The following is a 24219-nucleotide window of genomic DNA, read 5'->3' as shown; positions in this document are numbered from 1 at the left end:
AGGTAATTGTAGGTGTCACTTTTTTTACATAAAATGTGTCAAATAGGGGTCTATTAGGCTCTCAAATATTTAAAGTTGCAATTTGGTACATAAACATGCCAATTTAGTTTATAAGGCATAATTACCTGTTAGTGACCTGTAATAGCAGGTAATTGTAGGTGTCACTTTTTTTACATAAAATGTGTCAAATAGACCATCGAACGTTATCTGAAAAATCAATTAGGCACTCAAACCTTTTAAAATTGCAATTAGGTACATAAACATGTCAATTTAGTTTATAAGGCATAATTACCTGTTAGTGACCTGTAATAACAAGTAAATTTAAATGTCACTTTTTTGCATAAAATGTGTCAAATAGGGGTCTATTAGGCTCTCAAATATTTAAAGTTGCAATTTGGTACATGAACATGCCAATTTAGTTCATCAAGACATAATTACCTGTTAGTTACCTGTAATTGCAGGTAATTGTAGGTATCACTTTTTTTGCATAAAATGTATCAAATAGATCATCTAACTTTATCTGAAAAATCAATAAGGCACTCAAACCTTTTAAAATTGCAATTAGGTACATAAACATCTCAATTTAGTTTATAAGGCATAATTACCTGTTACTGACCTGTAATACCAGGTAAATTTAAATGTCACATTTTTTGCAGAAAATGTGTCAATTAGGCATCAACTAGACTCTCAAACTTTTTAAAGTTGCAATTAAGTACGTAACATGTCAACTTAATTCATCAAGACATAATTAAATGTTAGTGACCTGAAATAACACGTAAATGTAAATGTCCCTTTTTTAGCATAAAATGTGTCAAATAGGCCATTGAACTTTACCTAAAAATCAATTAGGCCCTCAAAATTTCTAATGTTGCAATTAGATGCATAAACATGTCAATTTAGTTTATTAAGGCGTAATTACTAGTTAGTAACCTGTAATAGCAGATAATGTAAATGTCATTTTTTTTTGTATAAAATGTGTCAAATAGACCATCAAACTTTATCTGAAAAATAAATTAGGCACTCAAACCTAATAAAATTTCAATTAGGTACATAAACATTTCAATTTATTTATAAGGCATAATTACTTGTTAGTGACCTGTAATACCAGGTAAATTTAAATGTCACTTTTTTTGCATAAAATGTGTCAAATAGGCATCAACTAGGCTCTCAAAATATTTAAATTTGCAATTTGGTACATAAACATGGCAATTTAGTTCATCAAGGCATAGTTACCTGTTAGTGGCCTGTAATAGCAGGTAATTGTAGGTCTCACTTTTTTTTGCATAAAATGTGTCAAATAGACCGTCGAACTTTCAATAAAAAATCAATTAGGCCCTCAGAATTTCTAATGTTGCAATTAGGTGCATAAACATGTCAATTTAGTTCATCAAAGCATAATTACTAGTTAGTGACCTGTAATAGCAGGTAAATGTAAATGTCACTTTTTTTTTTGCATAAAATGTGTCAAATAGACCATCGAACTTTATCTGAAAAATTAATTGGCACTCAAACCTATTAAAATTGCAATTAGATACATAAACATGTCAATTTAGTTTATCAAGCCGTAATTACCTAATAATGACCTGTAATACTAGATAAATGTAAATGTCATTTTTTTGAATAAAATATGTCAAATAGACCATCGAACTTTATTAAAAAATTCAATCAGGCACTCAAACCTTTTAAAATTGCAATAAAGTACATAAACATGTCAATTTAGTTTATAAGGCATAATTACTTGTTAATGACCTGTAATACCATGTAAATTTAAATGTCACTTTTTTGCATAAAATGTATCAAATAGGCATCAATTAGGCTCTCAAAATATTTATAGTTTCAATTTGGTACATAAACATGCCAATTTAGTTCATCAAGACATAATTACCTGTTAATGACCTGTAATACCAGGTAATTGTAGGTGTCACTTTTTTTTCATAAAATGTGTCAAATAGACCATCGAACTTTTTCTGAAAAATCAATTAGGCACTCAAAATTTTTAAAATTGCAATTAGGTACATAAACATGTCAATTTATTTATAAGGCATAATTACTTGTTTGTGACCTGTAATACCAGGTAAATTATAATGTCATTTTTTTGCATAAAATGTGTCACATAGGCATCAATTAGGCTCTCAAAATAGTTAAAGATGCAATTTGTTACATAAACATGCCAATTTAGTTCATCAAGGCATAATTACCTGTTAGTAACCTGTAATAGCAGGTAATTGTAGGTGTCACTTTTTTTGCATAAAATGTGTCAAATAGACCATCGAACTTTATCTGAAAAATAATTAGGCACTCAAACCTGTTAAAATTGCAATTTGGTACATAAACATGGCAATTTAGTTTATAAGGCATAATTACCTGTTACTGACCTGTAATACCAGGTAAATTTAAATGTCACATTTTTTGCATAAAATGTGTCAAATAGATCATCTAACTATATCTGAAAAATCAATAAGGCACTCAAACTTTTAAAATTGCAATTAGGTGCATGAACATCTCAATTTAGTTTATATGGCATAATTACCTGTTAGTAACCTGTAATACAAAGTAAATTTAAATGTCACTTTTTTTTGCATAAAATGTGTCAAATAGGCATCAACTAGGCTCTCAAACATTTTAAAATTGCAATTAAGTACGTAAACATGTCAATTTGGTTCATCAATGCATAATTACCTGTTACTGACCTGTAATGACAGGTAAATGTAAATGTCACTTTTTAAGTATAAAATGTGTCAAATAGACCATCGAACTTTCAATAAAAAATCAATTAGGCCCTCAGAATTTCTAATGTTGCAATTAGGTGCATAAACATGTCAATTTAGTTCATCAAAGCATAATTACTAGTTAGTGACCTGTAATAGCAGGTAAATATAAATGTCACCTTTTTTTTTTTTGCATAAAATGTGTCAAATAGACCATCGAACTTTATCTGAAAAATCAATTGGGCACTCAAACCTATTAAAATGGCAATTAGGTACATAAACATGTCAATTTATTTATAAGGCATAATTAATTGTTGGTGACCTGTAATAACAGATAAATTTAAATGTCACTTTTTTGCATAAAATGTGTCAAATAGGCATCAATTAGGCTCTCAAAATATTTAAAGATGCAATTTGGTACATAAACATAGCAATTTAGTTCATCAACGCATAATTACCTGTTAGTTACCTGTAATAGCACGTAATTGTAGGTGTCACTTTTTTTGCATAAAATGTGTCAAATAGACCATCGAACTTTATCTGAAAAATAATTAGGCACTCAAACCAGTTAAAATTGCAATTAGGTACATAAACATGGCAATTTAGTTTATAAGGCATAATTACTTGTTAGTGACCTGTAATAACAGGTAAATTAAAATGTCACTTTTTTTGCATAAAATGTGTCACATAGGCATCAATTAGGCTCTCAAAATATTTAAAGATGAAATTTGGTACATCAACATGCCTATTTAGTTCATCAAGACATAATTACCTGTTAGTAACCTGTAATAGCACGTAATTGTAGGTGTCACTTTTTTTGCATAAAATGTGTCAAATAGACTATCGAACCTTATCTGAAAAATAATTAGGCACTCAAACCAGTTAAAATTGCAATTAGGTACATAAACATGGCAATTTAGTTTATAAGGCATAATTACCTGTTAGTGACCTGTAATACCAGGTAAATTTAAATGTCACATTTTTTTGCATAAAATGTGTCAAATAGATCATCTAACTTTATCTGAAAAATCAATAAGGCACTCAAACTTTTAAAATTGCAATTAGGTGCATGAACATCTCAATTTAGTTTATATGGCATAATTACCTGTTAGTGACCTGTAATACCAGGTAAATTTAAATGTCACTTTTTTGCATAAAATGTGTCAAATAGGCATCAAATAGGCTCTCAAACTTTTTAAAATTGCAATTAAGTACGTAAACATGTCAATTTGGTTCATCAATGCATAATTACCTGTTACTGACCTGTAATAACAGGTAAATGTAAATGTTACTTTTTAAGCATAACATGTGTCAAATAGACCATCGAACTTTCAATAAAAAATCAATTAGGCCCTCAAATTTTCTAATGTTGCAATTAGGTGCATAAACATGTCAATTTAGTTCATCAAAGCGTAATTACTAGTTAGTGACCTGTAATAATAGGTAAATGTAAATGTCACTTTTTTTTTGCATAAAATGTGTCAAATAGACCATCGAACTTTATCCGAAAAATCAATTAGGCACTCTAACCTATTAAAATTGCAATTAGGTACATAAAATGTCAATTTATTTATAAGGCATAATTACTTGTTAGTGACCTGTAATACCAGGTAAATTTAAATGTCACTTTTTTGCATAAAATGTGTCAAATAGGCATCAATTAGGCTCTCAAAATATTTAAAGATGCAATTTCGTACATAAACATGTCAATTTAGTTCATCAAGGCATAATTACCTGTTAGTGACCTGTAATAGCAGGTAATTGTAGGTGTCACTTTTTTTGCATAAAATGTGTCAAATAGACCATCGAACTTTATCTGAAAAATCAATTAGGCACTCAAACCTAATAAAATTTCAATTAGGTACATAAACATTTCAATTTATTTATAAGGCATAATTACTTGTTAGTGACCTGTAATACTAGGTAATTTAAATGTCACGTTTTTTGCATAAAATGTGTCAAATAGATCATCTAACTTTATCTGAAAAATCAATAAGGCACTCAAACATTTAAAATATCAATTAGGTGCATGAACATCTCAATTTAGTTTATAAGGCATAACTACCTGTTAGTGACCTGTAATACCAGGTAAATTTAAATGTCCCTTTTTTTGCATAAAATGTGTCAAATAGGCATCAACTAGGCTCTCAAACGTTTTAAAGTTGCAATTAAGTACGTAAACCTGTTAATTTCGTTCATCAAGGCATAATTACCTGTTAGTAACCTGCAATAACATGTAAATGTAAATGTCACATTTTTAGCATAAAATATGTCAAATAGACCATCGAACTTTAATTATAAAATCAATTAGGCCCTCAAAATTTCTAATGTTGCAATTAGGTGCATAAAGATGTCAATTTAGTTAATCAAGGCGTAATTACCAGTTAGTGACCTATAATAACAAGTAAATGTAAATGTCATTTTTTTTTGCATAAAATGTGTCAAATAGACCATCGAGCTTTATCTGAAAAATCAATTAGGCACTCAAACCTTTTAAAATTGCAATTATGTATATAAACATGTCAATTTAGTTTATAAGGCATAATTACTTGTTCGTGACCTGTAATACCAGGTAATTTAAATGTCACGTTTTTTGCATAAAATGTGTCAAATAGGCATCAATTAGGCTCTCAAAATATTTAAAGTTGCAGTTTGGTACATAAACATACCAATTTAGTTTATCAAGGCATAATTACCTGTTAGTGACCTGTAATAGCAGGTAATTGTAGGTCTCACTTTTTTTTATTCATAAAATGTGTCAAATTGACCATCGAACTTTATCTGAAAAATCAATTAGGCACTCAAACCTTTTAAAATTGCAATTAGGTACATAAAAATGACAATTTAGTTTATAAGGCATAATTACCTTTTAGTGACCTGTAATACCAGGTCAATTTAATTGTCACTTTCTTTGTATAAAATGTGTCAAATAGGCATCAACTAGGCTCTCAAACTTTTTAAAGTTGCAATTAAGTACGTAAACATGTCAATTTAGTTCATCAAGGCATAATTACCTGTTAGTGACCTGTAATAACAGGTAATGTAAATGTCACTTTTTTAGCATAAAATGTGTCAAATAGGTCATCAAACTTTACCTGAAAAATCAATTAGGCCCTCAAAATTTTTAATGTTGCAATTGGGTGCATAAACATGTCAATTTAGTTCATCAAGGCGTAATTACCTGTTAGTGACCTGTAATACTAGGTAAATGTAAATGTCATTTTTTTTGCATAAAATATGTCAAATAGACCATCGAACTTTATTAAAAAATTCAATTCAGCACTCAAACCTTTTAAAATTGCAATAAGGTACATAAACATGTCAATTTAGTTTATGAGGCATAATTACTTGTTCGTGACCTGTAATACCAGGTAAATTTAAATGTCACTTTTTTTTGCATAAAATGTGTCAAATAGGCATCAATTAGGCTCTCAAAATATTTAAAGTTGCAGTTTGGTACATAAACATGCCAATTTAATTTATCAAGGCATAATTACCTGTTAGTGACCTGTAATAGCAGGTAATTGTAGGTCTCACTTTTTTTTATTCATAAAATGTGTCAAATAGACCATCGAACTTTATTAAAAAATTCAATTCGGCACTCAAACCTTTTAAAATTGCAATAAGGTACATAAACATGTCAATTTAGTTTATGAGGCATAATTACTTGTTAATGACCTGTAATACCAGGTAAATTTAAATGTCACTTTTTGTGCATAAAATTTGTCAAATAGGCATCAATTAGGCTCTCAAAATATTTATAGTTGCAATTTGGTACATAAACATGCCTATTTAGTTCATCAAGACATAATTACCTGTTAGTGACCTGTACTACCACGTAATTGTAGGTGGCACTTTTTTTGCATAAAATGTGTCAAATAGATCATCTAATTTTATCTGAAAAATCAATAAGGCACTCAAACCTTTTAAAATTGCAATTAGGTGCATAAAGATCTCAATTTAGTTTATAAGGCATAATTACCTGTTAGTGACCTGTAATACCAAGTAAATTTAAATGTCACTTTTTTTGCATAAAATGTGTCAAATAGACCATCGAACTTTATCTGACAAATCAATAAGGCACTCAAACCTTTTAAAATTGCAATTAGGTACATAAACATGTCAATTTAGTTTATAAGACATAATTACCTGTTAGTGACCTGTAATACCAATTAAATTTAAATGTCACTTTTTTTTTTGCATAAAATGTGTCAAATAGGCATCAACTAGGCTCTCAAACTTTCTAAAGTTGCAATTAACTATGTAAACATGTCAATTTAGTTCATCAAGTCATAATTACCTGTTAGTGACCTGTAATAACAGGTAAATGTAAATGTCACTTTTTTAGCATAAAATGTGTCAAATAGATCATCGAACTTTACTTAAAAAATCAATTAGGCCCTCAAAATTTCTAATGTTGCAATTAGGTGCATAAACATGTCAATTTAGTTCATCATGGCGTAATTACCTGTTAGTGACCTGTAATACCAGGTAAATTTAAATGTCACTTTTTTTGTATAAATGTGTCAAATATGCATCAATTAGGCTCTCAAAATATTTAAAGTTGCAATTTGGTACATAAACATGCCAATTTAGTTCATCAAGGCATAGTGACCTGTTAGTGACCTGTAATAACAAGTAAATGTAAATGTCACTTTTAAGCATAAAATGTGTCAAATAGGCCATCGAACTTTACCTGAAAAATCAATTAGGCCCTTAAAGTTTTTAAAGTTGTAATTAGGTACATAAACATATCAATTTAGTTAATCTAAGCGTAATTACCTGTTAGTAACCTGTAATACCAGGGAAATTTAAATGTCACTTTTTTTTGCATAAAATGTGTTAAATAGGTATCAATTAGGCTCTCAAACTTTTTAAAGTTGCAATTAGGTGCATAAACATGTCAATTTTGTTCATCAAGCGTAATTACCTGTTAGTGACATCTACTATCAGGTCACTAAAATTTCGACAGTTGTCCAACAAAAAAAAATCGACGACAGAGACCAATGCTTCACCTTATCCGTCAAAGCGATGGTGACTAACCAATCGCCATCTCCAATCGACTCTGGTTTACGTCTATTGTATGGTTTAAAAGTGAAGATTTCTTGAAAAATATATAATGGAACTCAAAATCTTACTTGCACAAGTATTAAACTCTTTATAAGACTTTACAAAATCCATCCCCTTGTAGGTAAAATAATACTCCGTAACATACTACAATTTGTTTTTGACTAAAAACTAATTAATTCAAATAATATTTTTAGTTTTTACAAATTAGTCAAAACTCAAAAGTTTAGAAGAGGCGTACGGAGTAAAAATTAGTCCAATCTCTCTTTTAAAAAAAACAACAAAAAAGAAAAAGAAAAAAGACCAGGCTATTTATTTTTGACGTCAACGACGGGGACAACCTTGACCTTTGCGAAAGAGTCCCTTTTTAGTTTTGAAGTGAAATGTAATACGCACATGAATTCAATAAATTAGGTTTTGAATATTCAAAACCGGCAATATGCAATTATTTTGCACCTTCCAATTATTTGTAAAAATATATATATTATCAATCAATCTTACATTCTATTAAAGTTACGATATTCAGTAAATCGAAGAACTTAATATCACCAATTCACACATTAAGGACATTCTATTAAAGTTACGATATTCAGTAAGTCGAATAACTTAATATCACCAATTCACGCATTAACGAAAACTCAAACTCTCGTAATCCAACCACTTAGCACAACAAGACAAAAACTAACAATTTGTGTCGTATAAGAAGGGGCCCAACGCACAAAGATCACCTTAACTTTTTTTTTTTGTGCTAGCAGTTTTTAAAGAGCAGCTCTGGTGTGAAATCATGAAATTGTAGTTATTTTAACTAAAATATAATACTTTTCATAGGTCCATAGAAAAATTTTATAAAGTATATTTTAATAAAAAAAGTATTACAGATCTCTCCTGAGATTGTGTTACACAAAACTTACTCTTAAAAAAAAACAAAACAAAAAAAAAAAAAAAACAAACAAAATTTTAACTGAACATCTTATCCATTCATCCAAACATACTACACAAATATGAAACAAATGCACAAAACAGGACATCCATAAATACTAGAAGAAGAAAACACAAGAAAATGAAAGGAAAAAAGAATAAGAGACATCAGAAAGAACTCACAACTTCTGCTCCACAAACATTCACCAGTAGATGAAAGCTTGAAGAATGAAGCTCAATCTTATGACAATGACAAAGTTGCGTTATTCCGGTTCTGGCTCTCCCTCTCGAGAATTCTGGCTTTGTGCTTTCTCTTGAAAACGTCTTGTCTAAACTTCTTGGTTTCTTCTCGTATGTCCATCGAGGGCTTCTTCTCTATCCTTTTCTTCTCGAATTCTATCATTCGTTTCTTCTTAGACACTGCCATGGCTGTAGCCTCGTCCTCCTCCTGTTGCTGCTGCATCTCTTCCTGCAGATTTTCATGCATTTCATGAATTGTAAAACGAGACAGATTACAGGAGTAATGGTGAACTAACTAAACCCGAAGAGAACAGACCTGTAGGTTACTAATGAGTCTATCCAGAGACTTGATCTTTCTGTGTGGCCACCGAGGGATACCAAATTCTCTGCACTTCTTCTTCAGTACTGTAAGCCCGACTTTCAGGCTTTTTGAAGCTTCGGTGATTGGTAGGTCAAAATATTTGGCAAGATCTTCCAAAGCAATCCTTGCTATATCTTCGGGTGCTGCCCTTCGTTTCTTAGGTTCTACACAAGTCATAATCAACAATCTCACATGTTTAGCCTCGTTCACATACAGTTAAAACGTGTACACTACAGAACGGTTATGCAAATCATGGTATTTGCAAACTATACAAGGACACTAAGATCAATACATAGTAATGCTCTTGAATTAGCCTAGCAGATAAGAAACTCGTAGTTCAATATATTGCAGGTCAGTATTTAAACATCAGTTTCTAAACAATGGAAAGTACTTTCACAATTTAGGAGATAAACATCGAATCTCATCATTCTCGACTTTTTTTTTCTAAATCAAGTACTTACTAATGCCAGCATGAGATCATATCGCTGCATAATATAAGCAAATAAGGGAAACTATTTAGATATAAATGATCCAGAATTTAACGAGCATTTTCTGACATCAAAGTTTACCTGATATGCCATTATTCTCGTCAGCATCGGAGTCTGGTATAGAGTTTAGATCCAGAAAACGAACACTGGTTGTCATTTCCATTGGGTGCTTACTAAAATTCTTGCTACTACGTGCTTCGGTGATGAGACTATTTTCTGAATCTGTAGTTTCCGCACTCCGAGCAAGCTTTGATATGGTATGCAGATCATTAACCAAATCATGGAAAACCAATCTACAATTTCTAGAGACAAAAATTTAGGAATGGCGTCAGAAATTAGAGCATGGAGTTGAAACGAAGGCTATGAAATTTAAAGTTGAATTTGAGTTAGCAAGGATTTGGAATGGGTTTATCCCCAAATGAAAAAATTAAAGACGTTGTAGAAAATCCATCAAGAATCAGGATGCACAAAGACGTCGTATATATATATATATATATATATGTGTATATATATATATATATGCGAGTGCAATATGGAACAATGTTGTAGAAGGCCCGGGCCCCTGCTTAGCGCCTAGGAGGGCGAGTAATAATAATAAAACACATTGCACACCCAAGAAAAAAAAAAAAAAAAACTTGCCCGAGTTGGCCGACTCGGACACCTAGGCCGCCTAGTCAACCGACTAATGCCTGCCTAAGGGTAAAATCCCCTTAGCCTAGGGGCACTTAGGCAGCCACCTAGGCCGATTTTTACAACACTGAATAATCAAGCTAATATGGTATAGAGTGGGATAAACACGGATTAGATACTTCAAAAGAAGCCTTTAGATATACCATAGGTCCACAACTATTGCTTGCTATTTTGAGAACTACCCATCTACCTCCTTTATTAGCAATGCAAGGTATATCTCTTCATTCTTCAGAAATATCAAATCGAACATGCAAATATATGAATTCTTAGCAAGCATCCATTAATGAAGCTTTATGTAATTTATACTCATCACTTACAGGATTTAGGACAATCGAGCAAGATTGGCCTACTATAGTAACAATTTTAATCACGCAATGCAAGGTAGCATACGAACTAGAATGAGAGAAGGCTACACATCTTTCCTTTTTGCTTTGGTGGCACTCCACACGTTACAACCAATGCATATACGCACTATACATTACAAATAACTCAACCATCAACAAATCATAGATAGCTACATCGCTCCAGTTACACAATCAGATAAATATAAGGAGTAATTTTTCTGTCATGGTTGGGATAGGGGAGAATGGGAGACGGGATTTGACTCACATTTTGCATAGAAAGGGCTATGCTCACCATTAACTAAACCTTGAACCCTAAAACTAACTACATTATGCCTCATGGTTTTTGTTTCGTTGGCATCGCCATCATAACCAAACTGGACATACATGCATCAACAATACAATAAAGATAACACACGCCACCAATTTTACTCCTATATTATAGCTGCATAAAAATAAGAGATGTAAGGGGGAAACCTCAACCAAGTTGGTTAGGCTGTTGACTTAGTAACCACAAGGTTACAAGTTCAACTCCCGACGGGAAAAGCCTATTGGCATTACCATCGTTATACCATGTGCGTGCCCTACCAAAGTAGGGCTCGGTACAAAACACATGCTCACTCAGCATAGATATTAAAGGTGTTTTTTCTTTCCTGGCCCACACCTCAGCCCCAGGGCTCCCCAACAGAATAGTGAAAGATCACAGTGATTCAGCGAGCGAGTAAGTGGGGAGTCCCATGCTTAATGCCTACAAAGAACCCACCACATTCGGTGAAACTACCACATTGCAACTACCATGCCAGGTCATGTGTCCTTCCCCACAATCTACCACCCAGTTTTTTCTTTCCTTCTTTATTACAAGTGACAGAAAGGGAAATGTATTCAAATAAAACAAGAAAAAGGCAAAAGATTTCAACTTCAATAAACACACATTATCCCCTTCCTTCACTGTGATTAGTGATTACTATCCATACAGACTTCAAATTCACAGCCAAATTAAAACAAATAAAGCAAAAAACACAAAACTATGAACATCAAAAAGTTAATAAACAATAACTATCCAACACAAAAAAGTTGAGTTCAGCTTACTGAGAAATCGGAATCCATTCGTCACAGAAATCAACAACCGGAGATTGGCTGCGGAGAGAGTCGAACACATAGACGCATTTCCAGACGCCATTGTTAACCCCCGCGCGCTGCTCCGAAACATCGAATCCGTACAATGTTAGCACTCTGGACCCTCCATTTTCCCCAAACCTCTTATCTTTCCGATTGCTGCTGAGCACGTATTCTTTCTCCTCTGTTTCTTCTTCACTCCCTCCGCTTATCCGGTAAACACGCACCGCCCGGAACATCTCTGCGCGCAAAACAACACAAATTCAACGAATAAAACCAATCATTCAGCTGGTAAAACTAAAAAGCAGCGAGTAATTTCGGTTATTTGTTATGAATTTCGACGCAGACCCGATCCAAGGTTTTGCAGTTAATGAAGGGAGGAAGAGGAAAAGGCGTTACCTTTGTACATGGAATTGATGTAAACGACAAGAGCTCGGAGAATGCGAGTCTGAGGTGGAGCCATGGAGATTTTGGATTTACATACATAAGAAGATAGGGGGAGTTTAGTGAAAGAGGGAAATGCGGGAGAGGGGAGTAAAGGGGAGAAGAAATGGAGAGAATCTATGGGAGATTTTGGGTTTGCATGAGAGAGGGAGTCTCAGTTGTCACTTCCCCGAGAGAGGGAGAGAGAAAGTGTATTTATTGTCTCTTTTCTCTCTCTCTCTTTTATGTGACTAGTTTTTGACCTATTTGCTCTCAGTTTGACTTTTAGAATGTCATCGGATAACACCCAACGCCGGTTTGATTTATGGAAAAAAAAATTGAATAAATATTCTTACAAATCTAGTAAGTAATAAATTATAAAGTTAATATTCAAAATGTTCCATTAACAATAGCGAAATTCATAAATTGGTCCTTAATTATCAAGTTTAACAAATTAAGTCATTAAATATTCAATCCTTACTCAATAAGATCCTCAACTATTCAATTCTTACTCGATAAAATCCCCAACTATTCAATTCTTACTGAATAAAGTCCTCAACGAATGATTTATTTGTGAATTATTTAGTTCCAGCTGAGACAAGCTTAAAGCTTAACCAATTTTGGACCAAAATTCACAAATGCAAAATGGACACTAATTCATAGTATGACAATGAGTAAATACCATTGGAGGTCTCCCGACTTTGATGGCACCGCCACTTTTAGTCCTCAACTTTTAAATTAACCACTTTTAGTCCTCCGACTTTGATGGCACCGCCACTTTTAGTCCTCAACTTTTAAATTAACCACTTTTAGTCTTCCGACTTTGATGGCACCGCCACTTTTAGTCCTCAACTTTTAAATCAACCACTTTTAGTCCTTTTACTTTTTGTTTATAGCCACCTATGGTCCTTCCTTTACAATTGGACATCTAATGTCATTTTCTCAAAGCAAATTCAGTCATTTCATAATTAATGTATTAAGTATTATGTTTCCTCATCAGAATAATTGAAGAAACCCTATTCTCCACTCTCCTTTGTTAACACTAAATTGTAGACCAAATGATTGAATTGCCCTTGAGAAAATAACATTAAATGTCCAATTGTAAATGAAGGACCATAGGTGTCTAGAAACAAAAAGTAAGAAGACTAAAAATAATTGATTTAAAAGTTGAGAACTAAAGTGACATCGCCATCAAAATTGGAGGACTAAAAGTGATTAATTTAAAAGTTGAGAACTAAAAGTGACGGTGCCATCAAAGTCGAAGGACCTCCACTGGTATTTACTCTATAACAATTGATATAAGAATTAGACAAATTCTTTATTGGCATTGTATTGGATTGTGAACTGCAATGGACTATTATTCTACATTGGCATTAGGGCCCATTAACGGAGGCCCAACGTACAAATACTTTCTATGCACTTTCCCCGCTTCACCCGCCATTGATGAAACGAAGCTTAAACGGGTCCAGCAATGTCGAATCCCCTCTCACTTCTCCTTCATCACCTCTTTGTGTAAGCTCAATCTCTACCTCTCGTTTTCTCTCTCATTACACGCATTCAATCATCTAATCATCATCTACTCCTTGTATCCATGCCAGACTATCAGAACGAATCGGAGATTTTCTCTCCTCAGCAACCTACACTCCTCCGGAAGGCTCCAATGTCAACATCAAGTCCACACTCGAGTCCCTTCTTCCTCGCCGGAGCTCTCCTCCGGACTCCGAGATCTCCGACGTCGAAATCAAAGCCAAAATCAGTGATTTTGTGCTGTGCTGTGCGGCGTTGGCTGCCGCCTCGGAGTCCACTTACGGTGAGCTCCTGTGGGTCCCGAATTCACTATCTGTCGCCGCTGTCACGGCCTTCAGGGAGCTTTCGGAAGCCTATTCGAGGTGTTTTGGTGCGACAGAGTCTATGAAAGTTGGGGAATTCGAGTTTGATTTGAAGTTTATGCCGAATGACGTGAGGTTACTGGTTGAGTTAATGCCTCGGATTTTGCCTTCGCTTAAGGATAGAATTAAGGAGAGTGCGATTGATAAGTCGATTGATACCGATGAGTTTTCGGCTGCTAGCGCCAGAACTCCGGTTGCTTATGCAATTGTTGCCGCTCACCAGTTCAAATGGTTTGTTACACAGGTTTGTCTCTCTCAAAATTTTGATTTCTCTCTCTTATCATTACCCAATTTTCATTTGAATTAGTTGAAAGCCCTGTTACCAAGGTTAGTCTTTCTAAAATTAATGATTTTTTATTTTTTTTGGTTTGTTTTCTAATTAATCCCCATTTCTGATTTGAATTTGTTTAAAGGCTTGTGACAATGTTTATAGGTGAACTATCCATATTTGGGAAAGGTTTGCTCTTTGGTGATTCCTTGTGGACTGACGACTCTTGATCACTGGTCACAACAAGTTAAAGTGAGATTTTTTTTAATCTCTTTGATAGTATTATTTGACCTGTAAAATTGTTGGTTACCCTTTGAAGTATAAATGCTAGTTTGATGTATTAGAAAATAATGTAAAAGAGAGGAAGCATGCAGTGGGCAACAGAAATAGAATCTGAGAATTTTATGGAGAGAACTAAATTTTATAAAGGCATGTGTTTTGAGTCACTGCTTTCCTAGCTCTCCACTTTCTGGGGTTGTTTTTTCCTCTATCCTTTGGTTCCAAAAGTACTTCAAAAATGAGTGTAATCAGTCTCAGGCTCGAATTAACCATTTGAATTTCATATTATTTTACTGGTACTAATTTGGTGTATACTATGTGCTATTTTCAGGCATTCATTAATGATATACTCATCAATATTTTCTCAATGATATTCAATGCAGTTTGTATCAACTTCTTGTTTCAGGGGCAGGGCATGATTAGCTTCATCCATCTCTCAAAAAATGTGAATGCTGCTGAGATCAGTTTGTTTGATGACGTAATTCTTGATGCTTGCTGCCAAAATATTGCTTCATCAGATGATGAAATATGGCAATATGTGGTTGAAATGTCAGTGCTCATGGTGACTTCCACCCAGAAAAGTAATCCTCGGAGCATATGGTAGAGTTTTTGTACCTAGGTTGTGCTATATGAATACATATTTATATTTGTATCAAAGTTGCACGCATTTTCAAATTTCAGATGCCTCTCATCATACCATGGTGGATTAGAAGATTTAGCTCTGTAGTTTATCTTATTTCATTTTCATATTTTATAAAGGTATGAAAAGCTACTGAATGAGATGTTGGGTCATTTGGAAAGGCAGCCTAAAAATAAGGAGCGTCGTATTGCGTGGCTTAGACATATTGAGCCACTGTTCAATGGGGTTGGTCTTGTACTGCTATCTCATTTCAGGCGTCTTTTTCCTCTGTTCTTTCGATGGATGCATGCCAACGATGATGACACTGTTCTACTGGTAAGAAGTCATTGCATTTATTCGAACAATAGCAGTTAGGCATGATCACTTTTCATTAGTAATACTGTAATAGACTGAGAGTAAATATATGACTTGCAAGATCTGAACATATTATAGATCTCCGTCATCTTTATTAAGGTGTATATGTCAATGCTAATTTTGGTCCTTTGCTTTCAGGTTCTGGAACGTATCAAAACTGTTCTGAGATTGACATGGATAAGGAATTCACCATACACTGAAAGGTTAAATTTAATAATCACTATTAATCTTTGGCATTTAGATACGTTATTTCAACATTATTTTGTAGGAAAACAATTTCCACAATCATAATTTTGGCTTGAAGAATGCTTTACTCATATTTTAGCCTGTCAACAAAAAGAGAATTTCTGTTTAAGTTCAACTCGGTGATGTAGATAGTTTGGTAATATGAAAAGATGATAGATAATTGTTTTCTTGTTATCTAGGTATACAAAGTTTTAATATATATGTTTCTTGTCTTCAATTATATTTCCATTATCTTGGATATATGTTGTGGTATGCTATTATTTTTTATACTAAATACGCCAAATACATCACTCCCATATATTTTCACACATAAGGTGCACAATTTGGTGAATGCAGACTTCCTTCTCAAATTTATTACAGAGGTAATTATTGAACTATTTTATTAATGGTCATGACGTGTGGCTTGCAGATTGGTGGATGAGCTTGTCGCACTATACAAGGAAGCAGCAATGAGAACTGCTCGTGAAGATATCAGATCACTTATTATTCAGATACTAACATTGATGCATCAGTACTTACTGGCATCTCCCTACGCTTTTCACATCTATATTATGCTTTGCCATGTTCTTTAATTCATACTTGCTGTGCTTCTCTTTTTCCTTTTTCCTTTTTTATTTATTTATTTATTTTTTATTTTCTTTGTTCCCCCTGGCTCCAAAGATCTAAGGGTTCACAGTTTGAAGCGGCTTGGGACAAGCACAAGACTGATCCAGATTTGACTGCTTTCCACCATTCCTTTACTGGAAGACATAATGGAATGGTAAACTCCCCCCAAATAGAAATTCTTTGGATACAAATATACAATCGAGTTTTCTTTTTCATGTTTCATCACAGCATTGACAGCCTAAATATCCATTTTACACTTGGATAATTTGTTGTTCTCCCTCCCTCCCTCTGACCTGCAGCTTGCTTTTGTAATTACAGGCTGATGTTCAATGACCCAAAAATTGTTTCACCTTTTCAACGGTGAACGTGGTAGCTAAAAAGATTGAAGATCACACACACGGACGGGTCAATTCAAGTGCTACAAGAAAAACACTCGTTTAAGCGTTTCATAGAAACAAACTCTAACCACATTCATTGTCAAGACTCATCATCCACCAGACAATTTTGTACATGGAGTAAGGAACACAGGCTTGTATTGCATTCTAGTTTCACACACCTAGCTTGTAATATCAAATTTCGCACTTCATGTCCCATAACTGTACATCGAGTATTTATGTACTACTTAGTAGTCCCTTCTCAGTTCTCACTACGCGATTTCTCATTCCTTTTGTGCAATGTGTTCTTTGAAGTGAAAGTTGTGAGGTGCAAGCAACTATGCAAGTTACATTAGCATTAGGGACAGAAGGAAACGGATTGTATTGGTTTCTCTGCTCTGTAGAAAGAGGTTTTACTTTAGTTACTTTATGGAGCTCTGAAAAGCGAGTCAACGCAGTCCAGTTATTTGATTAGGATAAAATGACAATTTTTCATCTTGAATTATATGCTAATGGCACTTTTTATTCTTTGAGTTATTCATGTATTTACATTTGCGTTCTCAGTGATGATTTTTTTCATCTTTTAAGTTAAATGGACATATAATTTAATTTAATTTTGATAAAAATATTTAGTTAATGAATACTCTGTATAATTTATTAAATTAACAAAATTTGTATTATATATTACGTTCCAATGTTTAATTATAATGAAATAATAGAGTTCATAATTTTTTTTGGTGAGGAAATAGAGTTCATAATGTTTATATGTGAGTATGTGAGGGGACATTTTGATATATTTCATGTTACTTTTTTAGTCGTTTGGCTAATTTTGTTGTTCATTAATTTCATTCTATAGCTAGAGTTTCGGATTATTAGTTGAGTTACGAAGTTTCTCCCTTTATTATTGATGCGTTTGCTTCAAATTAATGAGCATTTTCTTTTATCTTAAAAAAATATATAATATTTATTGACTATGAATTAGTTATTCATTCCGGAGCTTTAAAAAAATTACTATATAATAATTTTTAAAAATGGAGATTTAAAAAAATTATATAATATTTTTTTTTAAAAAAAATTAAAAATAAAAATCTACCCAAACTTCTAACGGTTTTACCTACCTTAGCAGAGGTCAAAGGTAAGCATACAATCTATTCATCATTCATGTGTACTATGTAGAGAAAAGGTAGGAAACTTGATCGCATTAACGCCGCCGAAGTAAAATGCTTCGCCGGCCGGCGGTCAAACTAATCACCCAAACTTGCCACACTTTAGCCCAGCCGGAGCCCATTTTTCTGCTGCTCCAAAAACACTCAAAGTCCAAATCAATCACGCTCTGTAAACAAATCCACGCTAATCTACTCAAGGCGCACGCCAATCCTCAAGTCCACATATCAAACACTCTGTTGAGTTTCTACTCAGAATGTGGAGATTTGTGCAGTGCCCACCGAGTGTTCGCTCAAATGCCTCACAGAAACGTGGTTACGTGGACGTCATTGATCTCATCTTGCATTCGCTACGGTGCTCCTGAAGAAGCGTTGGGTTTATTCAAAGAAATGCTCGAGGCAAATGAGAGTCCAAACCCGTACACGTTTTCGGTCGTGGTCCGGGCTTGTACCAGTGGTGGTTTGATTGAATTGGGGCAGCAAGTTCATGGTCTGATTGTTAAGTATGAGCTTGCTGATAATGAGTATACAGGGAGCAGTCTTGTGGACTTGTATAGAAAAGTGATAGGCAGTTTGAGTGATGCATTTTATGTGTTTGATAGGCTGTCAGTGAGGGACCTTGTGCTATGGAATGTAATGATCTCTGGGTTTGCACAGGCTGGGGATGTTAACAATGTCTTGAGGTTGTTTTCAGAGATGAGGGAGGTGGATGAGTTGAGGCCAAATGATTTTACATTAACAAGTCTGCTCAAGTGTTGTTGTTTGCTAGAAGATGTGGAGCAAATTCATGGTCTTGCTTTGAAGTTTGGATTCGACAGGGACGTTGTAGTGGGCAGTGCTTTGGTGGATCTGTATGGTAAGTGTGGGGATCTTTGCTCTGGGAAGAAGATCTTTGATTCAATGGAAGTAAAGGATGGATATTCATGGAGTTCAATGGTGACTGGCAATGTGAGAAGTGGGAGAGAGAAGAATGCTGTTTTGCTGTTCAAGAGCATGCTTTCTCAAGGTGTGAAACCGGATCAGCATGTTTTGTCGAGTACTTTAAGAGCTTGCAGAGAGATCGGTGAGCTTGAAACCGGCATTCAAATCCATTCGCAAACAATCAAGAACGGTTATCAGAAGGACTGTTTCGTGGGCAGTGGCCTCATCAATCTGTATGCAGGTGCCAACGAGATATGCGAGGTTGAGAAGCTATTTAGAGGAATGGTGAACAAAGATATTGTGGCATGGAATACAATGATTATGTGTTATGCTCAAATGGAAGAAGGGAGCGCTTCCCTGTGCATCAGCCTGTTACGAGAACTGAATCATAGCGTGTTAGCTCCCGATGAAGCAACTTTCGTCGCTGTTATAAACTCCTGCAAGAGCGCCTCGGATCTAGCCATGGGCGTGCAGGTTCATTGCTCGATAGTGAAATTACGCCAAGGCTACGAGACATCCATAGGGAATGCTCTCGTTAGAATGTACTCCGACTGTCAGAACATTGAGAGTGCTCGTAAAGCCTTCACGGGCATTGCTCACAAGGACGAAGTTTCATGGAGTTCCCTGATTGGAATTTACCATCAGAACGGGTTTGATCTCGAAGCTCTCAGAATTTTCAAAGAGATGTTAGCGGATGGTAAACCCCCAACGCGTTTCAGCCTTCCATTAGGCATCACTGCCTGTGCAAAGATCGCGGCAGTTGATATGGGAAAGCAGTTCCATTCTCTTATTTGTAAGTTAGGTTATAACAGAGATGTATACGTCGGGAGTTCTGTTGTGGACATGTATGCCAAATGTGGAAGCGTGGATGACGCTGAGAAGGCTTTCGAGGAGCAGGGAGAGCCAAACGAGGTAGCGCTTAACTCCCTGATCTCTGGATTTGCACGAGATGGAAACGCCCACAAGGCGATCCAACTCTTCCGAGAGATGGAAAGTATGAGATTTGCCCCGAATTCAATCACCTTCCTAACAGTTCTATCAGCCTGCAGTCATGCCGGTCTGGTAGAAGAGAGTTTGTTTTTCTTCAACCTGATGATGAATCAGAGGTATAATATGAAACCGGAATCTGAGCATTATGCCTGCTTGATTGATGTGCTTGGTCGTGTGGGAAGGCTCGAGGAGGCGTATGAACTAGTACAGAATGGTGGGTGTGTTTTCGCGTGGAAAACATTACTGAATGCTTGTAGGAATTATGAAAATGTCAAGATTGCAGAAAAATGTGCTGGGAAAGTAGCAGAAATTGATCCCAGTGATCATTCTCCATACATCATTCTATCTAATATGTATTCTAGAGAGGGGAAATGGGAAGAGGCATCTAAGTTGAGGCAGAAAATGGTGCATATTGGAATGCAGAAGAATCCAGGTAGCAGTTGGTTAATGTAGAATGCCCCAACTGCATAACATATGGTTTTTGTTTTCATTATCCAAAGCATCCGATATCAGTGGATGGAGTATGATTCAGTCTTCCTAATACGATTTTATCATTGTCTGATTTGCGGGCTATAATTTACTTAGTGCACAATAGTGCACATTCTCGGATAGCAATGACAACGGATGGAGTATAATTCAATCTTCCTAATACAATTTTATCAATCTCTGATTTGCAGGCAATAAATTACCTAGTGCAGGCGATAATTTACTTAGTGCACATTCTCGAATAGTGGTTATAACCTTTTCACCCAAAAAAAAAAAACACCTATCATCATTGAAACAAATTATCTTCTCCTGCTCTGAGTTCTATGGTTTCTCAGGAATGTGAGATTAACAGGGTACAAAACTGACCAGTGTAAAGGGGTTTCATATTGAAACATCAAAGATTTAAGTAGTGCAAATGAACTATGGAGATCAAGGGTGTCAAATCCTCATATTGACAGGGAAGAAAGGATGCCAATGGATAAAAATTAAAGTGGAGAAACACAGCAAAGCTGCAGCAACTTAACAAAACCTACACATCCAGGAGTTCACTGAATTTTCTATAAATACTACACTTGTCTTTAGGAAATACAGTAATAAAATCCACTAAACATGGGAATGGTAAATTTTTAACAAATGCTGGAAGGTCAGCCCCAAAAAGAAAGCACTAAATGGCTTTGAGCAATATAAAGGTTTCATATTACTCCATCGAGAGACCTCGGCATTACTGTCTATACCTGGACTCAGCTCTCCTTGCTTCATCCTGACTTGAAGGAAATAGCTCGATGTATCTTGATCCGATCATCATATTGTCCTTGCACATGGCATTCTTGGCCTCCTCAGATGAGGGAAATTCTACATATGCCTCTCCAGTAGCCTTCCCATCAGGTCGGTATGCAAGGTGAACTTTGTCGTCTTTCAAATCGAAATCCCCACCGAAAAACTTGATAATATCTGATTTCTTTACAGAGAATGGAAGCCCACGCAACTTCAATATCTCAGTATACTCCATCTGATCCTTGTTCTGGGTCCTCTTAGGTCGATGTGGAGGGGAAGAACCGTGGTAATCATATTCAACACCTGTGTCCTTCACCTCAGCAGATATAGCTTGATAGTAATCCTGTTTCTTGCACCTGAAAACTTCAACATACCTCCTCCCCATGTTCTGACGATCTCTCTGAAGGGCATGCTCAGCTTGCATGTGTCCAGCAAAGACAACAAAAGCCTCCCCAGAAAACCGTCCATTCTTGTTGACCAGGAAGACATCCACAATGTCAAGACCAGCGAAGAACTTATAAATGTCAAATTCTGCACAATTGAAAGGAAGGCCCCTCAGACGAACCACAGGAAATGCTGAGGGCGGATATCCACTTCCATAGCTGTAAGCTTGACGATAACCACTTGAACCGCTGCTCACTGCAAAGTAGGGATTTGATTCCATCATTCTTGGTCTCTTTGAGCCGATCTCGTACCCGTCCGAAACCCCCCCGCTCCCCAACATGGCCCTTCAATTATTCATACACAAAAGGACAAAATCCCCCACTCAACCTTGTTAATAAAACCAAACCCAACCCATATGATTCCTAAAACCTAGTCTCTAACTTCTATATCTCAAAAACATAAAAGTTCCATGCAAGTAAAACCACCAATAAAAACATAAAGATACATTAAATAAATAAATAGAGCACTGAGAACAAGAATCATTTACAAATCATAATGCTTTATATGCACACTGAATCACTGATACCTGATCATATCATGATGCATCCAGAACCTCTACTGATGACAAGAATTGCATGCAAAATAAGTAAAATACCAAGTAATGAAGGGAATCATAATACACACTTCAACAAAACCATCTGAAATTCCATTTTTCTTTAAATTAATATCATCCATGATCCAGCAGCATTTCACAAAGAGAACTCTACCATGGCCATGCATACTAAAAGCACATTGTTAGCCCCTGATTAGGCTTTAGATGACATAATAGTTACAGATAGAACCCCTATAGAATTTAAATACACACCTCAAAAACTTTTCGAACCCATATGGCCATATATGTGAACTGAAAACCATTGTTGAATCATGTTTAGATCAATAAGCATTTAAAAAGAAGAATCTTTTCATGCATAAATGTTATAGTAAACTTATTTTAAACAACAAAAACAAAACACCCAAAAAATAAAAATAAAAATAAAATCTAGTACTTGTGACCCTTTCCACCCTTTATGGAATCCAACATCTATGCTTATATAATCTAATAACCACATAAATTGCACAATCAAATCTCCATCTCCAGGGTCTAAAATTCATAGTTTTCCAAGGAAAACTGCGATTTCTGCTATTCAATTAAACAAGTCAGCTATTTGAAATTTAAAAACTCAGAGAAAATTCAAAAAATTATCCCGAGATCAATTAAACAATTCTGTAACCAACAATGGAACATAATAAATCTAGCAATTAAAAAAAACGAATGAAAATCAAAGGGATAATTCCCCAAAAGAAACCCACAAGAGATACAAAATCGCGTTCGTTTCACCAATAACCACAGCAGAAATTTAACTAAACACACAAAACACAATCATTTAATTTGGAAATTCAAACCCTAATGTATTAAAACAGAATCGGTTTCGGGTTTCAACGTACCCTCTTGATCCGTACATAGTGTAAAGCTTCGGTACAGATGCCTTAAAGCTGCGACAAAGACAAAAAAAAATAAGTGAATTCGAAAGCTTCAGAACGTAGTGAACGCCTTAGCCGAGAGAGAAAGAGAAACCCTAATCACGGGTCAGGTAATGCACGAGCAGTAGCGTAACATTGTGGAGTCGCTCGTTATTTATTTGGCGTGGTTAATTTGTAGTTACTTAAAATTACACAAACGCCCACGGTTTTCGGCTTTTCGCAACGTAAGCTGCTTGGTTGAGGTCAGTTTTGGAAGGTTACTTTGTCATTTTATCATGTTACACTCGGCATGCTCGGACGAAAAAGACATAATCAATAAAAACCCGAAACAAAATAACATAATGGATGGAATATGATTTTCGTATCTCATGAGTTTAATTATTGTCTAACACTATTTTAATTGAGTTCGTCGTAAAGCAATCATAATAATGAAGTTTTTTGCTTTGATTTTTAAGCTTACGATGGGGTTTATTCCTCGGACAATGCACCCGTTCGATGGTCAGTCCCAAAAGCCTGATACGTACCGAGCTCGTTCCAGTCTGGATCAGTTATCCGGTCATCCGGCAACCCCGAATTAAAGTGGTGATTTCGTATTTGAGTCTTCAAGTAATGATCGGTCAGGGCTCCGTGCGTAATGAACCCCTTATGACATTGACCAGACGGCTCTAGCAACTTGGCCCTCATCGTGTGGACCCCTAACTGGCCCAGTGCATGGCCCCACGCGGCACCCATGCCCAAGGCCCGATAACTGTCCCCTAACACACCTATAAATAGCGCACTTATTGTTTGAAAGAGGACTTTTAAGTGTTTTCTCTTAAATAGCTAATTAACTCGGAAACCTTTAGCCCATTGCCACGTTAATCGGGCTAGCATCTAGAGATATAACATTCTTGTATCTGATTTGTACATATTAAAATACAGTTAATCGTATTTTGACTATACGTCCTTGTGTATTTACGTTATCACTTACAA

At 35.1% G+C, this 24219-nt stretch overlaps 4 protein-coding genes across 5 annotated transcripts; 2 read left to right on the top strand and 2 right to left on the bottom strand.

Annotated features, from left to right (window-relative positions):
• Positions 1 to 8709: 8709 nt before the first annotated feature.
• On the bottom strand, positions 8710 to 12655 carry LOC115997930 (protein RKD5-like). The gene is made up of 5 exons (XM_031237353.1): positions 12329 to 12655; positions 11903 to 12170; positions 9864 to 10084; positions 9250 to 9458; positions 8710 to 9162 (listed from the first exon to the last, which is right to left on the bottom strand). The coding sequence occupies exons 1-5, from the start codon at positions 12390 to 12392 to the stop codon at positions 8935 to 8937; spliced, it is 990 nt and encodes a 329-aa protein (XP_031093213.1). The 5' UTR covers positions 12393 to 12655; the 3' UTR covers positions 8710 to 8934.
• A 1129-nt stretch (positions 12656 to 13784) lies between these two features.
• Positions 13785 to 17541, top strand: LOC115997929 (uncharacterized protein At2g39910). Its single transcript, XM_031237352.1, has 9 exons — positions 13785 to 13864; positions 13951 to 14485; positions 14675 to 14761; positions 15195 to 15388; positions 15548 to 15743; positions 15921 to 15985; positions 16438 to 16539; positions 16689 to 16788; positions 16953 to 17541. The coding sequence occupies exons 1-9, from the start codon at positions 13824 to 13826 to the stop codon at positions 16965 to 16967; spliced, it is 1335 nt and encodes a 444-aa protein (XP_031093212.1). The 5' UTR covers positions 13785 to 13823; the 3' UTR covers positions 16968 to 17541.
• A 651-nt stretch (positions 17542 to 18192) lies between these two features.
• Positions 18193 to 20733, top strand: LOC115998696 (pentatricopeptide repeat-containing protein At4g39530-like). Of its 2 annotated transcripts, XM_031238331.1 has the most exons (2): positions 18193 to 20004; positions 20142 to 20328. In XM_031238331.1, the coding sequence occupies exons 1-2, from the start codon at positions 18229 to 18231 to the stop codon at positions 20202 to 20204; spliced, it is 1839 nt and encodes a 612-aa protein (XP_031094191.1). In that variant the 5' UTR covers positions 18193 to 18228; the 3' UTR covers positions 20205 to 20328. The 2 variants fall into 2 exon arrangements, with proteins under 2 accessions (XP_031094191.1, XP_031094190.1); XM_031238330.1 differs by having other exon boundaries at positions 18193 to 20733.
• Positions 20734 to 21019: 286 nt separating this feature from the next.
• On the bottom strand, positions 21020 to 23379 carry LOC115999656 (heterogeneous nuclear ribonucleoprotein H2). The gene is made up of 2 exons (XM_031239504.1): positions 23212 to 23379; positions 21020 to 22070 (listed from the first exon to the last, which is right to left on the bottom strand). The coding sequence occupies exons 1-2, from the start codon at positions 23226 to 23228 to the stop codon at positions 21290 to 21292; spliced, it is 798 nt and encodes a 265-aa protein (XP_031095364.1). The 5' UTR covers positions 23229 to 23379; the 3' UTR covers positions 21020 to 21289.
• Between the last annotated feature and the right edge of the window lie 840 nt (positions 23380 to 24219).

Source organism: Ipomoea triloba, chromosome 12 (assembly GCF_003576645.1).
Source record: "Ipomoea triloba cultivar NCNSP0323 chromosome 12, ASM357664v1".
Lineage (NCBI taxonomy): Eukaryota > Viridiplantae > Streptophyta > Magnoliopsida > Solanales > Convolvulaceae > Ipomoea > Ipomoea triloba.
The sequence above is the reverse complement of the archived record's forward strand: the minus strand, read 5'-3'. Positions and strand labels throughout refer to the sequence as shown.

Bases quoted from the DNA above. Each gene is read 5' to 3' on its own strand.
- LOC115997930 (XM_031237353.1), bottom strand. From the start codon at position 12,392: ATGGCTCCACCTCAGACTCGCATTCTCCGAGCTCTTGTCGTTTACATC. The intron at 9,459-9,863 runs GTAAACTTTGAT...TGACTTGTGTAG, and splicing joins CGAGAATAATGGCATATCAG to AACCTAAGAAACGAAGGGCA. The intron at 9,163-9,249 runs GTCTGTTCTCTT...GAAAATCTGCAG, and splicing joins GACTCATTAGTAACCTACAG to GAAGAGATGCAGCAGCAACA.
- LOC115997929 (XM_031237352.1), top strand. From the start codon at position 13,824: ATGTCGAATCCCCTCTCACTTCTCCTTCATCACCTCTTTGT. The intron at 13,865-13,950 runs GTAAGCTCAATC...TATCCATGCCAG, and splicing joins CTCCTTCATCACCTCTTTGT to ACTATCAGAACGAATCGGAG. The intron at 16,540-16,688 runs GTACTTACTGGC...CTGGCTCCAAAG, and splicing joins ATACTAACATTGATGCATCA to ATCTAAGGGTTCACAGTTTG.
- LOC115998696 (XM_031238330.1), top strand. From the start codon at position 18,229: ATGCTTCGCCGGCCGGCGGTCAAACTAATCACCCAAACTTGCCACACT.